Source organism: Lethenteron reissneri, chromosome 41, assembly GCF_015708825.2.
Source record: "Lethenteron reissneri isolate LAM-NWPU_2019-01 chromosome 41, ASM1570882v1, whole genome shotgun sequence".
In the NCBI taxonomy this organism is placed as follows: Eukaryota; Metazoa; Chordata; class Hyperoartia; order Petromyzontiformes; family Petromyzontidae; genus Lethenteron; species Lethenteron reissneri.
The window spans coordinates 435,548-453,743 of record NC_083819.1 but is presented as its reverse complement, the minus strand read 5'-3'; the positions used below and the strand labels follow the sequence as shown (position 1 = coordinate 453,743).

Genomic DNA, 18,196 nt, shown 5'->3' with positions numbered 1-18,196 from the left:
TCACCCACGACTCTCACGGCACTCACCCACGGCACTCACCCACGACACTCACCCACGACACTCACCCACGGCACTCACCCACGGCACTCACCCACGGCACTCACCCACGGCACTCACCCACGGCTCTCACCCACGGCACTCACCCACGACTCTCACGGCTCTCACCCACGGCACTCACCCACGGCTCTCACCCACGGCACTCACCCACGGCACTCACGGAACTCACTCACGGAACTCACTCACGGCACTCACCCACGGCACTCACCCACGACTCTCACGGAACTCACCCACGGAACTCACTCACGGCACTCACCCACGGCACTCACCCACGGCACTCACCCACGGCACTCACCCACGGCACTCACCGCACGGACCAGGGCCTCCTGTACACACGTAGATCGTATGTATGTATGTACTGTATATGTATATGTATGTACTATGTATGTACTATTGTATATGTATGTACTATGTATATGTATGTTGTGGAGAGCGGTAGTAAAGCAGTTAGCGTGCTGCGCTACCATCCCGGATACCTGAGTTCGATTCCCGCTCACAGCCAAAACACCATCCTTACCAGGCTGTTGGGGCAAGTGCTGTTAGCGAGCACCTATGAAGGCCAGCACGGCACACGAGGGGGTAGGTGGCCAGCACCACGCCCGGCCACCTTTGTCTCCCTAGTGGCAATGTTTACACATCGCACCAGCTACTAATTTGAGGCTGAGTCGACCTAGGGGAGGCCCAGAACCGGTTAAGTTAATCGTCACTTGTGTTGGCGGTGAGCGGAAATCAAACTGGGATCGCCGAGTTCGTAGCGCAGCACGTTAACTGCTGCACTACCGCTCCCCACACACACACACCACACACACACACGCACACACACGCACACACACGTACACACACGTACACGCACACACACACACACAAACACACACGCACACAAGCTCACGCACACACAAACACACACGCATGCACACACACGCACGCACACACGCACACACACACACCAAGTACCTGCTCGGTGCCACTCACAAGGCTGTCTCTGCTCTGGATCGAGGTCTGCAGGGTGGCAGCAAGGACGTCCACTCTGCTCAGGGCGGCAGCCAGGAGATGTTCTGCCTGCGTGGCCACCACCACCAGCACACAACAACCGTCGTCGCGCTCGCAACACAAACCCCACCCGTCTGCATCGCCAGCTTTCATGAACTATGCTAAACCATGTGGACTCGTACAACGGCGTCTAGAGATGCGACCGCGTCTCAGTGGTCGTATTTAGTTTGTAGCGAGGTGCAGTCGGTCATCGGCAGAGGGAAAGGAAGGAGGTCTCCAGCCAGGAAAGGAATATGGGGCAGGGAGTGGACATCACTGGTGGCTGGGGGAAGTAAGTTGGGGGGTCGTGCTTGGATGGACGACCCCCGTGCATTGCGCTTGTTACAGGCTGTGGGGATACATTGCGGGCAAGTAAAAGCTGGCTATGATACTGACAATGCAATAAACACAGCGCTCTTTCCTGAACAGATGACAATAATCACACCTCAACGAGCTTAGATCCCAGATCCTCATTCTCTCCCCCCTCCTCGTCCTCCTCGTCCTCCTCGTCCCTCGTTGGTGACGCCTGCCAGTTGAGTAACGAGAGAAAGAGCCACAGTTTAAAAGCCTCTCGCGGGATCTAACCCAGCTTCGTCATACCATTACTCAATGCTGTTATATAAGATAACAATACAAACCTAGGAACCGACTGACAATATCTTAGTACACATATATTAAACAATAATAATACCCTTATTGCAAATTAAGAATCTCTTTCGAGAAGGGTCTGACATTGTGATATTTGTCCAATGCCGTGTGTGTTTGTGTACTGTGCATGTGGGAGGAAATCAGAGAATCTGTGAAAAACAGATACTAGACACCTGCTGGGAAAAGAGCCTCACAGCTCCTCGGATTCCTCCGGTATAAATAAAGATTCTGAATCTGTAGAAAGCAAACAAATGCGTCGAAGCAGAACTCTTGATCCTCGACTGAGTGGAGCCAGGGGGTGAATGTAGCGATCCGTGAGACGGCATCGACGGTGGCGACAGGACCTGTCACGACTCACCTTGTCACGCCTCACCCCGTCACGACTCACCCCGTCACGACGCACCCCGTCACGGCTCACCCCGTCACGACTCACCCCGTCACGGCTCACCCCGTCACGGCTCACCCCGTCACGACTCACCCCGTCACGACTCACCCCGTCACGGCTCACCCCGTCACGGCTCACCCCGTCACGGCTCACCCCGTCACGGCTCACCCCGTCACGGCTCACCCCGTCACGGCTCACCCCGTCACGGCTCACCCCGTCACGGCTCACCCTGTCACGGCTCACCCCGTCACGACTCACCCTGTCACGACTCACCCTGTCACGGCTCACCTGGTCACGACTCACCTTGTCACGGCTCACGTGGTCACGGCTCACGTGGTCACGGCTCACCTGGTCTAGGCGCCCCCGGTGCTCGCTGCGGACGTCACTCAGCGCCGCGGTCACTTGGCTCGCGGCGCTCCGCAGCTCAGCCACGAGGCGCCGCAGCTCAGCATTCGACTCCTGTTCGTCATGGGTCGAGGGCGGTGTGGCCAACATGCAAGCGGCTTTTATTTTGTTTTTCTAATCGGCAACATAATTTTGTCAAAACGAAGGGCGCAAAAATTCTCGCCTCTCCTTGCCGCGAAGGCCGCAGAGCAACGCAGGCGACAGCTCTGGGTGCTGCTTACCCGCAGCTCCGCCACGTGTCCCGACGAGCCCGCCTGACGAAGCGGCTCCTCCTCGGCGTCTTGCTTTGCTGCCAACTATTCAACAGAATGAGCGCACAACATTTTGAGCAAATGACGCAGTGATACTGCATTGGCAGTGGTGCACAATGTGCAGATAACAAAAAGCTCAACATACTCATCAATTACACATCCATTCTTTCTCTCTGGGCAACGTGCCATGAAGAAGGGTCATTGCACGAAACGTCACCTATTATATATTTATTTTAAGGCCACAGAGTTATTGAGTAATGTGTTGCGTTTATATATATAAAATTTCAGTTATACGATGCACAAATGCTTCACTGGGTCTGGGCAGTTCATCGGTCTAGATGGATACGTAATGTTGGATATGCAACCATGTGCTGTATTTTCATTCCATAGCGTTATCTTCCAAGGCTGTTTCCCGACGTTATGTTTATGTTCCGCCGACAGAAATGCGTTGGAAAGGGTCGTTTCTTGGCCTCGTGATGCCACCGATGGTACCGGGATACCCATGCACACTCGGCTCTCCACCTGTCTGCGTTTGACCCCGGGCAGTCCGGGAGTTGACCTCTGTGTTCGGGTATCCAGAATGGATTTGTACCGAGATCGGGTACCAGTGCCGTTGTGTTGAACTTGATTACGGTATACTCAGGGCCGCATTAAGGTTATGCTTGGCCTAAAGGCGAATATGAAGGAAGGGCCCAAGTATGTATTACATTTTGCAAAAATTGAAGTCAGCAAATATTTATTTATTTACCTATGTAAAATTAACACATTTATCCAACTCAAGGTAAATTCATCAAACACATATCACTCACTACACTAATTTCTTCAAACATTTGTTTTTCTCCAAGCTTTTGCTGTGGAAGGAGTCATGAATGATGATCTCATTGTAATTCAAAGACAAAGGGTTCTGATGGCCGCACTCCCGTCTCCCAGCTGTGACTTCAACATGGAAGGTCGGGCCTCCAGGAGGGCCGACGAAACACGACCTCAGGCCTCATTAGCCGATGGATTAACCCAGCTCGGGCTGAACGATTATAATCGATTTCAAATCGAAATCGCAATTTGAAACAATGCGATTAGCAAATCGCAAAGGCTGCGATTTTTTGCGATTTCAAAAGTCCTATTACTTATTGGAATTGCTTTATTTTTTATTATAATGACTTTTTTTATTTAACTTAACAATTCTTATATGTTTGATTGTTCTATTTCAATTAAAACATTTTCATAAATACATGTTGGAAGCAATTCATATATTGTATGTTCTCATCCTTGCATTAGAATATATAGAGCAGTTAATATTTTGATGGTATCATGTGGTAATGCTCCATCACGTTTTAAATCAATTACGCAGTGAATATTGAACTGAAGCTTGACTTAACAAAAATGTAATCGCAAATCAAATCGCAATATCTGTCAGAAAAATCGCAATTAGATATTTTCCCCAAATCGTTCATCCCTAAACCCGGCCCTGGGTACACTGCACAGATGATAATAGACCCAGGCTGATGGGCAAATGTGTCTGCATTTGATCTCTACTGTAAGCACCGACCTTTTGAGTGCAGTTGCTGATTTCCAGGGCGAGTGCTGATTTTTCCTGGAGAAGAGCAGCTACCTGGCACATCAGTTTTGCTTCCCTCGCTCCCACACAGACAGGACAATCACAAGTTAATTGTCTCTTGACAGAGCTGGCCCTTGCCTATTAACATCTGTCAGTTTACCAGCAGTGGTTCCAGAAAACCTCACTCTGAATGTTGACACCAGTCCAGAGATTTACTCGTGGAGCAATCAATGGTGCTGAAATGATGCGCTCCGAGAAGGCCGTCGTATTGCTGATGGAATGTGTAAAACATGATATATTTTTTGTACATGGAAGGACAGATATGTGAAGGAGAGGAATACCCTGCTTATTAATTTTGTGACGCGTTAAATCCAACCATTTCATTAATTCTGAAGAAGGATGCTTTCGTGAAAAATATGCGCGTCTGTATTTTTTAGGGATTGTAATTATTTGTCTGCTTCGTGCATTGCCACGATGCGGCCCTCGAGCAACTGCGAATATTATTTGTACCCAGTGCAGTCTGTCGCGTCTATCTTCTATTATTAAAATACTGTGCTCGTGAACACTCAACTAGTTCAAATAAAGGAACATATCTTTATTGGAATGTGACGCTTAACATTTAATAATGTTTAGTTTTATATCGCATTGTGATTCATGCAGAGTGCATTCACACTCACTGAGTAACAACATAGAGGCTGGAAGGCAGCAGCCAGGTGGTGCACCGACACTACTAACAATTGCCTACGTTCTGCAGTCCTCTATATATTAAGATGTTTACAGGCACATAATTATATTTAGATATTTTGGAGGGAACCTGAGCACCCAGAGAAAACAGACGTGTGTGGGGGGGGGCAACGCTCTATCCCACACAGAAGGGGCAGATGGAGATTAGTCCACACTCTGCTGCACCACCTCCTCCTGGCGAGCCAGAGTATGCTGCCTCCTCGACGCTCACGGACCGGGAGGCTCACAACGTTTCTCTGATCCACGAACCCTTGCTGCTGCCTCCACAGTGCTGGGTTACAGACTGCCAAGTGCAGTCAAAAATTTACAACGGAATTAGTTTAACATGTTTTTTAACTTGACGTTCATGAGATTTATTTTGCTGTGTTTAGGTCTCCGTTGAACGACTTTTGGTGTCTCTGGGCTCTAACCTGTTGACAAAAAGTCTACGTTGTGAATTTGAATATTTCTACTGTATGTAGGTTAATTATAATATACAAGCAGTGTTTATTATAATGTGGCAATTTAAAATATTGTACTCACATAGACATCTTCTATTCTTTATCTGGAGACACAAATACATCGCAAACGTCGTTTGTAACCCAAACATCACACCTCCTGCCTTTGACATTCCTCGAAGATAATTGTGGTGGAACCATCAACCGCATCAAAACATCAACAGGCCAACGTGCACCACATCTCCTTCATGAACGGAAACTTAAATACACAAACCTCAGCAGTTGCATTGTGGCCATGCTACCCAAACTATGGGCCATATAGTCTACCACTGTAGTCTGTGCTCCTTCAGCGGAAAAATATCACAACTCCACGAACTCTCTCCCAAAGCCCTCTCGTGGCGAGCAGACATCGACATTGCCATTTATCTACCATACACGGAATGGAATAATACCCACATCCACTCACATACACTTTCATTACACCTCGCAGTTGCTCTCTCTTCAGAGTGAGCGAACGCTGTGTCCGTTACAAGTTGAATGTATTTTATTGGTCGAGTAATCGATTGCGGAAACATTCCGTTTGGAGCCAGGCTCTGCACGCTGTTACTCAGCCGGCGTCCGTCGCTGTGCGACTGCACGTACCACAGAGCAGAGGCGGAACACAAAGCCCAGGAGCAGGCTGCTGACCCCCAGAGCGCCGAGGGCGGCCATGGCCAATGGAGTGAACTGCCGAACGTTCTTCACTCCACCTGGGCACACCCAGTCTGGCACCATCTCCACATACAAACACACACGCACATTGACATGAGGCGAAACCCAAAAGGAACCTTGCCCATTACATCGGTCAGTTCAGCCTCATTGATTCAAGCAAGCCTAATTTCGCTGAGACACTGAATATCAAAACCGATGCAGAGTTTGCTTGTACTGAGTCAATGCTGCTGAAATGATGCACTCCCAAAAGGGCGTGGGGCCGATAAGTTGAAGAAAAATATCCTTTTATTTATGTTACGTGGTGAGACGGATACGTGAAGCAGACGCGACGTCTGCTTACATATTTAGTAACTTAAAATGTCCGCCATGACACCAGTGGTTCTTTCGTGTTGTTTTGTAGACCCAGACACACGTACTACCTAGGTCGCGTGTCATGGGACCATCTTGACAAGCGCTTGAAGCTTTGTTGTGAGAGCAGAGCATTTGGATGTCGCTGCGAGGTGCGTGGCAACACCGACCACTCGGGAAGTCACAGACCCTGCTGGGGCCGCTCAGCTCCGGTCACTGCATGGCTGCCATCGAACAAATATAGTTGCTGCATTGCACGCTTTCAGATACACTTCTGCGGCCGTCTGGCATGCTCTTCCTTTCGATATTAAGAAGCCACTTGTGTTATGCACTTTTAAATAATCTAGATTGAAATCTCATTTCTTTTTCACTACTTTGTATCTTCAGTTTCGTGTCCTTTCTCCGAACCTCTGATTATCACGGTTGGCTACGTACGGTGTGAAAGAAGTTCAACAACAACATACACACAGAAGGTGCGAGCCCCGTGACCCGGGATTTTTTCTTCTGGCAAACCTCACTCTGACGTTGTTGTATTTGCACTTTTCCCTCGATGTGCGTGCATTTCGTTTACAGCCGTGAAACGCCTCGTTTGGTCGCTGTGCGATATTCCTTAAGGACCCTGCTGCCATACCCGTTCTCTGCAGTACCGTATTGTTGTTTTGTGTTGCTGCTGGCTGCAAGGATCACACGCCGCCGGGAGAACTGGCTAAACGGGATCATCATCATCATGCGTGTAACAAATCAAATTAACTCCAACTCGCTCTGTGCCAAGACCACGCGGTGTGTGCTGGGAGCCGCTCCACGCTACCCCAGGGAGCTACGGCACGGCCACTGTGTGTGCCGGCGTCACTGTCCACGTTTCTCCCAATTTTAAAGTGTACCCCCACTTGCTCAATTAGAATATATCGTGGACTGAGCAATCATCGCCCCCCACTGCAAACAATTTGGCAGGACACTCCTGAAAGGGGTGTCATGAAACTAAGTGAAGTTTTCCTGGCTAAACAAGCATAACATAACGAACATACACGAGGATGCAATCTAAGTATGCAGGGTCATGCCCAATCAGCTCCACGGATGGAGTGGAAGATGGCAGCCTTCACGTGGCCCACTCTGTCAAGTGAGAAATGACGACGAATGCCATCAACACAGCGACCGAACATCGATCATCGATCTCCCGACCAGCAGAGGAACAACAACACAAGCCACGCCAATTGAGCTCTTCAGGAACAAACAATGCGCCACACAGGCTCCTGGCGTGATTGTCTCAAGTGAACTGGTAGTCGTTGCTCCGCATCTACATCAGCCATACGCAACAAGAAAAAGTTCCGAGGATTCAGCCTCCTCCCTCGGTGCCGGGACCCCACTCTGCGTGTGTCGACATCGGGAGGAGGTCCTGGACTTACCAGGGTGACTGTGGGTGCCAGCGATGGCCACACGGAGGTGGAGGCCCTCAGGAGCAGATGGTCCAGCCTGGACACGAGCCATGGCACCGGCAGCGACCCAACACCAACATCCAACATCGGTTCGTCCAAGGACTCGGAAAGACCTGCTGGAGGCAATGACGCACCGACATGCATATGACATCATCGCCACAAGATATATATATAAATTGGTTCATATTCAGCGCTTTGTCGATCCACTGCTGATGAAGTTTTTGCCACGCCGTGTCATTCATGTGGTTTGTTAGACCATACTTCCCCATGCTGGAGAGTGCGTTGGTGATTAGGCAATATCAAGATGTCTCCCTGTGCGAATGCGTTTGGGGCAGTGCTCATTTCCATTCGTGACCGGAGCCAGTGACGTAGATATCGAGTGTGCAGGCCGTGCAACTGCACCGGGACCCATACGCCAGAGGGGCCGAGGGGCCGGACTATGAAGAGGGCAGGGAATTGGAGTGGAGGCCCGATTTAATTCCGTACGCTATGGCCCATGCTAATCCACTACGCCACTAGTCTTAAGCAAATGATGTATGACCACTGTTTATTTTACATTAAGTAATAACGCCATTTTTTTCGCCTAAAATTTATTATTTTTCCGTGTCGACCCTCACCGGGATTTAACCTCGCAACCAATAGTGCCACAGCCAATCAGTAGCCTTCACGCTGCGTGTTGGATATAAACACGCACGTGCGCTCGGGTTAACCTACTTGTTGTATGATGTTTTCACGTAAAAATCCTACAGTACATAACCAAACTCACTTGTGAATGTAATCGGAGCTCATGATTGCTGAGTCACTGTTGATTAATCATTGTGGTCATGGCTTAAGCAGTCGCATGCTGTCCTGTGTGTGTTTGCCCTGTGCGCTACCTTCCCAATGGTTCCTCTTGCCCCTGTAAGCTGGCATCTCGTCTCACACACGATTCATCTCTGTGTAGTCCACAACCCCCATCTCTGAATCTCTGCGCCACCACAGCCAGCGACAATCAAAACGGCTGTTGGTCAAGAGAGGCAACCTTTGACCGTCATAACAATCCCACCACACACTTACCTTTCACATAAGATCGGTGCACCCTTCCGACCTTTGCTATTGATTCTGAAATCTCTGAGTTGGTCAACCGTGGTTCCTGCTCCTTAGTTCTATGTGAAGCCACAATGGGGGCATCATTTCCTAGCTTCGTGACTGAACGTTCCTTCACAATGTCTTGTTCTTCCAGCATCGCCTGGGACTCTCCGGATGTCGGAGAGCTGTCGCTGGGTTGGTCCTCTTGTTCCTGAGATGCGCCGTGCAGAACTTCAGCTTCTGCTGTCACCAGTGTTTGAGACGCGTCGCCTGCGTCTTGAGAACTGCGTGTGTCTATTAAATCTACGTTTTCAGCAACACTGACTTCTGGCACCAAATCATCGTCCGTACGTCTTTCGCTCACCATTCCCATATCTCGTACCGGTGCAACAATAATCTCAGATTCTGAGCGATCATTTTGGTTTTGCATTTCCATAGCGACCGCGTCACTCGTCGTGTCGTCGTTCTCCCCCACGATGCTGCCTGTGGAAGTGTAGCTCGCTTTAACAGCATCTACAGTCGGCTCCTTTTGTGCCAAATTACCTTGATCGCTAACGATCAAAACGTCAACCGTTCCTGCACCCGCACCCATATAATCCATCACTTCGGCGTCACTGGTAGGCTCACGCCACCCAATCACTGTGCTGGTGTCAGCATTGTCCTGCTGGCTTGATGTTACATGCTCATCCAGCTGTATGCGCTCACTAGCCATCATTTCAGGATCCGTTAATCCGGGATCAAAATTGCTGTTGGCATACTGAGATGTGGTGCCACTCATTTCAGGTTCAGGGACAAATTGTGCGCTGTCGATGATGCCGTGTTCATTTTCAGCGTCAACATCAGCAACAGAGCCTAACTCCTGTGGCTCGTCTGAAAAGTCATTTCGGTATACTACATTCAAGCTTCTTGAGTCATCTTCGGGCTCATTCACTGTGTGTGCAACCACTTCAACAGATGGCATAGTGTCTTCGTTTTTAACCTCTTCAGCTATGGTATCGTTCTTCAAATTGACGCTTTCGCCAATATGATCTTCAGTGACAAGTGGATTTGGTGGCGTTTTGATGTGTAATTCTTCCTTAATATCGTCACTTTCTAGAGAATTGTCCTCTTGATGCAAAATTAAGTCTTCATGCGGGTCATCTCCTACTTGGGTTCCTTGGTCTGATGGAGTCTCTTTATTCTCATTCCAAGTTTGCAAAGTCTCGTCACCAGAAAAAGTTTCACCATCTTCTGCTCCATTACTTTCGACATAATTTTTTAGAAGCTCCACATCTGATTCTTCACGTGGATCGGATGGAATTATTTCAGTCTCATGTGGATATTGCAAAAGTTCATCAGCAGGCGATGTTTCATTTTCATCAATGCCATCGCTTTCCACATCAGCTGTGTCAAGCTTTGAAGCTAGGCCTTCATGATGTTCGTATTCCATGTTATCCACTAAGCCATGTTCCGGCTCAAGCGCTTGTTGCAGAGATGTATCAACCAACGATGTGTCATCTTCATGCACACCACCATCTTTGGCAGCACCGTCATGATACTTAAAAGTTGATTCTTCATATACATTGCCTTCCAATATCTTTGATGAATCAACTTCAGGTTTATTTTGTTCAATTGGAGTTTCTTCAACATGCGAGGCTTCACCTACACCATCACCTTCTGTAGCAGCTTCAGTTTGTTCGAAAGACAAAATTTCCTTTGCTTCACCTTGCGTGGCTTCAGGCTGACTTACATTTGGAAGCATTTCAAACATAGATTCAACGGCATCTTCTCCACGATGCAACGCTATCTTCTCCACATCGGTGTCTTCAACCGTTGATGTTGCATGTTGTTGTACTTCAATTTGGTCCTGAGAACTCTCTTCAGGTTCAAGTTGAGTTGGTAGAGGTTCTGTGCCACCTTGATCAATGCTGTCGTCCACATAGTCACTTTGGTATTCAAATGGTTGATTTGCATTGAGCTCAAGTGAACTTTCTTCAAGGCTATCTTCACTTGGTGAAAATTCTTCCAGAGAAGGTTGTTCACTTGGTTTAAGGTCACTGCCATCTTCTACGATACTCGCATTGTCACCTGTTACCGATTCAGATGACAGCTGGCCTTCAAACAGACCGTTTGACCTGTCTCTATCCTCATTTGGGCTTGGCGGGCGTTCATTCACAAGTGCATTGTCATCATTCTCAAGGGTAATATCATTGATAGAAGCACTGTCATGCTCAGATCTTGTGCCATCAGTCACTTCATCAATACTCTTTGCACAATCGCTATCAGTGCTAAGGAGTGCATCATCTGAAACATCAGAACCATGACCAACTTCTGTTTTCTCATCGCTGACAGCAACTGATTCATCACTTTCAACATTCAATCCGTCAGAGTCAGATTTCTCATGATGTAAAGTCGCATCTTGTTTTTCATTATCGATATCTTGGTGCTCCAATAATATTATTCCTTCCTCTTCATTTGCAGAATCCTTTGAATCTGTTGTGACAGCATCAACAGAAGTTGGATCGCCATCCAAGTCACCATTTTCATCTTGAGCAACGTCCATGGTATCCTCCGTTTCATTTTGCATGTGACTTTTGACCTGCAAAATATGTTCTTCTTGGCTAATACCATCTTGAACCTGTGAGCTGTTGGCAGGTGTAGGTTCTGGCCACAGGGTTGTGTTTTCATTCTGATCACCTTCATTTGCCATGCCTCCAGTTGTAGCTAGCTGAGGTGGTTGCCCTTGGCCATTTGTTTCAAACACTTTACCGGGTGCCGCCATGTCCTTTGCATCTGAGCTCATCTTATCCTTGGCCGTTTTTCTCTTAAACAGTTTAGTCACCTCCTGGGCATGGTTCAAAAAGCCAGGAAACCACCTCGATTGAGGAGATTTGTTCTCTGCCCCATCCAGAGGCATTTCTGCTGCTTTTCCATCTCCTGTATCCACCACCAGGTCTTGCATCTGCTGAGACGAGCTGTCACCTCCATTGCCATCATCCAATTTTTTTTCGATTTGAACATAGTCATGGACTTCCGATTCGAAAGTGTGGTTTTCAGCTTGAGATAAAGCATCATCTTGTTCTGAGATGACATAATAATCATGCCCTTTGAGTGACTGCCCAGCCACTGGCATAATCTCACTGGCTGTCGGCGCAGTGTCTTCAGGTATTGCCTTTTCGGAAGTTATTTCCACATTTGAGAGATATTCTGGAGAGTTTCCGTCAATGCTCGACTGCTGCTTAGCGCCATCAGTTTGGCCAGTGGCTTTGTTGTTGGGGAACATTCCAAACCCTGAGAACATCCATTTGGCATTATTGTAAAAGCTACCATCAGTGGAATCCACCTTACCTCCACGGTCACCAGTAGAAGAGGTGTCGGGAGATACGCTGATGTCCCCACCGTTGCTCTCCTCTGTTAACACAAGCGTGTTCCCATCCGCCAGTGGCTCTGCGCTTGGCAGCTGTGGGTCTTTTGTAATCACTTCAACGTTCGCATTATTGCTCAGATCTGCTGAAGCATCAGCTGGGGGTTTATCTGGGGCTGAAGCCTCAACCAAGGCCTGAGATTCATCTATGGGCTGAGAAGTCGGGGAACGGTCTTTCAAGATTGTCTCTTCGCTCCTTTCACTTGTAACGATCCCACCTGTACCAGCGGGCTTGTCGTCTGGTGTCGGCTTAGATCCGAAGAAGTTGAAACCACTCACGAGACTCTGCACGTTATTAAGGAACCCTCCAGGCACAGGTGGCACTTTGGCGATCTCATCTCCAGATGTAGGCACCTCATGCTGGGCCAGTGAAACACACAAACACACGCATACACATAATTAACCCACCTATCCATGCACCCACCTGCACACCTATCTACCCACCCACTTAATTACGGTGGTAGACTGGAGTATGTAGTGCGCGACGAGTAAAAACAGCCATAGTGAGGTAGATTGGCATTCAATGCCAAAACCAAATCAAATAACACGAGCATTGAAACTGCCCAAGTAATGAAAACTATTAAAATACCGTACATTGCAGGAGTAACTGATAAACTAGCCAGATGTTTGGAAAAACAAAACATCCGAGTCAGATTTGGAACGGTACATAAAATACAGAATTAATGTCTGGTATAAAACATGTATTACCGAAGCTATCAACAGAAGGTGTGTACCGGATTAATTGAACTTGTGGCAAATGCTATGTTGGGAAAACTGGACGAAAATGATCAGCACGAGACTAAAAGAACACCAAAGAAATATTAAATACTCCCAAATACAACTGTTAGCAGTAGCAGAACACACGTGCCAACAAAAACACTCAATTGATTTTGATAATGTTGAAGTTCTGTGCAAAACTAGTTACTACTGGCCAAGACAAATTAGAGAATCTATCGAAATTGAGAGAAATAAAAATATTTTTAACCGTTCGGATAGCTACAGACTTAGTGCTGCTTGGAAGCGAATCATTAAATAATACATTGTTTAAATGAAATGTATTATTTGGGATTAGAGATTACCTTTGGTAGGCTATTTTTGTACACACAATTGACAGGGAGTACAAGAACAATGGGCTCCCATAATGTGCATGTATAATGTTCGTTGATTACTAAATAAATATACCTTCATTAATTGCCCCCCCCCCAACTTCGCGCAAGAAGAGCACACAAGTGTGGTCACCGCATCTACGCCTCTATATAAGGAACGAAACAGGTGGACTTCTCCCCAAATCTGGCTGTCGCCCGATGAAGCTAGTTGTAATTACTGGCGAAACGTCGTGCTCAGATTGTAAATGTTGTGGCTTGGCTCTCCAATACACCGGTGTGCTGCTGTACTAGTGACGAATTGGCATGTTCTGTTTACGTGACAAACCTTACTAATTAGTTGTGTCTGGTGGTGGTGGGTTTAACGAGATTTACATATTTACGCGATCTAACCCAAACAAACTGTATTGTGGATGATATTGGTCGTGAAAGCCTACTGCGTGTTAAACTCAGGTATATTGGATTTGGTGTGCCAGGTGCGAATATATTTTCCAGGACGCTAGACTCGGCTGAAATTAAGCCCTGGTTATACATGATTATTATCTGAGGTAGTCACCTTAGAGGATAATTTAGAAATAGATTGCTGTTTACCTTGGGTATTTACCTTCACCAGCAACACAAGGCGCAGCTTAGCAAAAAATGAAGTCACGCCCTCTTCTCTAAACTTAACGCCTCACAGTGCGTATCGTGTGGGTGTGCATGCTCTCTCACTCCCACGGCGATATTCACCTCGTGTTCCGCCGCGACGTCACCTGGCGTGGATGAGACGGCACCACTGTCCCCACTGTCCCCACGTGGCGACTGCGCAACGGCGCTTGCCAGCTCTGCGTTGCCACCTGGGGGGGCCTGCTGATCGTCGCCGACGTGGCTCAGCAGATCAGCAGCATCTCCTGGCCCTGCAGCGTCACCTGCCGCCGGGCCCGTTTCGAACTGAGATGGAGCTTTGTCTCCACTGAACCATCCAAGGATACCTCCCGTGTTGGACAGAAGCCCTTGCATGGTGGCGGTAATGCCGGTGGACGTTTTCTCTGGAGGCTTTACCAAGTCGGCCCTTTCGGCCAAGATGTCGTCCTCTCCAGAACCGATGATGTTCTCTTCCGAGGAGGTGTCTTCAATGAACTCCTCAACCTCAGGGTTGCCCACAGCCAATTCGGCCGAGTCCAATTCAGCTGAGTTGTCTTCAATGTCCTCACTGCTGTCGTTTTCTTCCCCAACATATTCTCCATCGAGACAACGAAAGTCCCTCTCCTGAACACAGACAGAATTGCAGGAAACATTATAGAGTACCTTGGCATCGTTATTTTCATGCATTTTCGGGAGTGAATTGTTTGCAATGGGATCAGGGCTTAATTTAGTGTGGGGTCTGTGTGGGGTTGTGACCTGCTCGACGTGCCTAGTCCAGTCTACAAGTGACCCAGCAAATAATACATGAGGATTTGAGCCCTGAGTCAAATTACGTGTAAAGTGGTATATTATCTCCTCCAGCTAATCTGGAGCAAGAGTAAAAACATGTTTTAATAAACCTGTTCTTCATTCTGTTAAGAGTTAAATTATCCCAATCGTTGTACAAACGGTGTGTGATGGGCTTACCTTTGACGGAAATTTGATCTCCTTTGCGTTCAGAAATGGCTGGACTTCTTTGACAACATCTTTTGGGAAAAATCCAATCTTCCCTTGACACTACAACACAACGATTAAAAACAGTCAGTGTTTGAAATATAAACGACATGATGGTATTATGGGATGGACAACATCTCCACAGCCAAATGATTGACACAGTCCACCGCTGCAGTTTACAAGCAAAATGCAGATATATATATTTTTTTCCCCTGGGCCATGCCGCTTACAAGATTTCTCACAATAGGTTTTACACCAGAGGTGGGCAAGCTTTGGTCCATGAGCCAGATATGACTCAAGACTACATTTAATTCGGCCCTTGGCCACATAAGACCTACTACTTTAAAACGGCCTCCACAAACGATACTGTCACAGCAAACACTGAAGCCATATGTCGACTTGGGAAGTGCGACCCAGCCTCAATGTGTTAGTGAAAGGAAAGCATTATTTTTGCATCATTATTTTATAACGCCACGGTGTGTGTTAATGTGTGGCCCACCATTGGTACTTGAAAGTGAAAATTGGTTCACTCGTTCAGTGCACAAATAAGGATGATGAGATGCATGCTTGGATTTACATTGAGAGGGAGAAAGAGGAACACATCGATGAGAGAACATGCACAGACTAAGGGCATCATTCAAACTGTTCAGACAAGTAAGTGGGCTTGAGCAGGACACGAAACTGAAAGGTATGATGGCGGGTGATCAATAATAATGACAGAGTGGCACCTAAGAATATAAAGCGTCCGAGATGACGTCCACCGATGAGATGGAGAAATGAGATCAGCTGGTGCGCAGGTGTTAGATGGTTTGCTACATCGCATAACCGTGAGAGGTGGTCATGGCTTGGGAAGGTCTTCGTCCAGCAGTGAGTTGATCAGAGCTAATAAATATAAAGATGATGATCACAGACAAGTGTCAGTTGGGTGGTGACGTCAGGTACATGTTGTCTGGTGAGGGTCAGTGTGTCGAGATGATAATGATTAGTTGGCCCAAAGCAAGGCCTGCTTCGCACTCACGCTGCCAGCCCAGAGGGAGTCTGACTCGCCGGTGAGTTTCATGAACACCTGAATCCTCTGCTTGGCCTTGAAGGAAAGGTAGCGGCAATCCGGAGCCTCGTAATCCCTGAGCGCCTTCACATGGCTCATGATGGCTTCACACATAGCATGTACACACACACACACGCGTCAACATAATGAAATTCACTGATGGCCATTAATTTAGCCCATAGATATGCGTAGCTCCTATGTGTTTTTTGGGCCGCGCGATGTTCGGCATGATGTCCGACGTTTCGCTCCACATGCTGGGAACTTTTTTACGAACTCAACCAGCTCGTGGAGCGAAATATCGGACATCGTGCCGAACGACACGTGGTACGTCCTGAACACACACTCGGGAACTGTACAGCACAACCGTGAAAACACATGCAAAGTAATGTTGTATACGAGTTGTGGAATATTAAATAGCCTTCACATTTTCTCCATTGGTCACACACAAGTGAGTGTACGAAAAGACAATTCTGGAAGCACACCACACTTAGGGCAGTTACATTGCCTAGCAGAGGGGTCGGAAACCAAAATAACAAGAAGAGACTTTTTTTCGAATTCGGTTAAAAAAACTCAATATTTCAAGAGCCGCAATGCCACGTGAACACGAGACGATGGTCCTTCACAAATAGCGTCACGAAGCAGTCCTTAAGTTGCCAACCCCTGGCCTAGCAGTAGCGCGTTAGCCGCTTGAAGAAGGTTCACGGTTGGAATCCAGCGGCCGCCCTGATTAATACTGTGGGTGTATCAACCATAATAGTCCACGCCGTCCGCTTCACAGTGGACGTTAAAGATCGCGTGACGTCATTCGCGAGAGTAGTAGGCCATTGTGTGCCAGCGTTGTTTGTCCACATTTACCAAATTCGCTAATTATGCAATTGGGAATACACAGAGCGATCGTGACACCCGACTGCAGCGTTCTTCATTGCAAGGCCCGCGGGCCACCGGCGGGCCCCGGTGGCCTTCAGTGCGGCCGCCGACAAGACACAGCGTGTGACAACACCCCCATCATCATCATCGTCGTGCTGCTGTCAAACCCCCAATGGTTTCAAATGTCTTATCGGCGAAAGTGGCCCTCCTCTGAAAGTCAGTGAAGAACACCGCCTTAGTGAATGACGAATGCCCCCAGGTAAATCTTGCAAATGAGACTCGTGCTGTCGTCTTTAAGTTCTCATCTCGTTTAACAAATCACGCCACGCACGCAGTGCGCTTGGCGGGGGGGGGGGGGGGTGCCCTGTGTCACCACTCACCATTGCAGTCTTCATCTGCGCACAGCTTGAAATCAGAAAACTTGTGAGCGCCGGCGGAATTCCATGTCACGGAGAGAAGAAGACCAAGAGTCAGGAGAGCCCTGCTCACGGGTGGCCCCGTCATGGCCCACACGAGGAAACGTCCCACGAAGACAGAAACGCGCAGCAGCAAGTCTTTCTTGGGCTTCAAAGTGACCTTTGGTCGCTGGCAACCCACGTAGGCGCACTCACTGCTCATTGCCGGCTCACACACTCACGAACCGAACAGTCAGCAGAAGCCACAACGGCAAACACCGGGTGGTGGAATTTGATCAGAGTGGCTCAATTTTGTTGCCATTTCTATTCTGTTCTTGCCTACGAGCTAAACAGCAAATGTCTAGCCACGACCAGAGGGGCTTCAGGAGCGAGTTTGTGTTTCGCTTCGTCTCCTCCGTGGAACGAGCGCAGACGACAGTGCAGGGGGTTACAAGACGGTGCATAGTTTGTGTTGCATGGCCACAATCGCTTGTCTTTAATTGTCTATTCATGAAGATGTGCACATCGGCCTGTTGAGGTTATCATGCGGTCAATGGTTCCACCAGCGTCTTTGAGAATCAGTGGCACGCCAGTTGAGAGTTTACAAGTGAAGACGTGAAATGCACGTGCAGCCCTTGCTCAATATACTGCTGGACAAATGTCTGTCTACGCCGCGTCGCTCATGGGGGGTG

General features: G+C 48.1%; 1 protein-coding gene across 9 annotated transcripts in view; it reads right to left on the bottom strand.

Annotated features, from left to right (window-relative positions):
• LOC133352790 (transport and Golgi organization protein 1 homolog) overlaps positions 1-17,700 on the bottom strand; it is a 30,410-nt gene extending 12,710 nt beyond the window's left edge. For 3 of the 9 annotated variants that reach the window (XM_061568682.1, XM_061568679.1, XM_061568684.1), the window contains exons 1-13: positions 17,490-17,700; positions 16,213-16,346; positions 15,168-15,257; positions 14,307-14,825; positions 9,060-12,834; positions 7,974-8,119; positions 6,154-6,285; positions 5,597-5,618; positions 4,322-4,410; positions 2,746-2,820; positions 2,468-2,578; positions 1,532-1,612; positions 1,012-1,116 (exon numbers count right to left, since the gene is read on the bottom strand). In XM_061568682.1, the coding sequence (XP_061424666.1) occupies positions 1,012-1,116; positions 1,532-1,612; positions 2,468-2,578; positions 2,746-2,820; positions 4,322-4,410; positions 5,597-5,618; positions 6,154-6,285; positions 7,974-8,119; positions 9,060-12,834; positions 14,307-14,825; positions 15,168-15,257; positions 16,213-16,346; positions 17,490-17,613 (5,403 nt within the window). In that variant the 5' untranslated portion in view covers positions 17,614-17,700. Of the gene's footprint in view, positions 1-1,011; positions 1,117-1,531; positions 1,613-2,467; positions 2,579-2,745; positions 2,821-4,321; positions 4,411-5,596; positions 5,619-6,153; positions 6,286-7,973; positions 8,120-8,167; positions 12,835-14,306; positions 14,826-15,167; positions 15,258-16,212; positions 16,347-17,489 lie in introns of those variants that run through there. The other 6 variants (XM_061568681.1, XM_061568683.1, XM_061568680.1 and 3 more) reach the window with 6 other exon arrangements.
• Between the last annotated feature and the right edge of the window lie 496 nt (positions 17,701-18,196).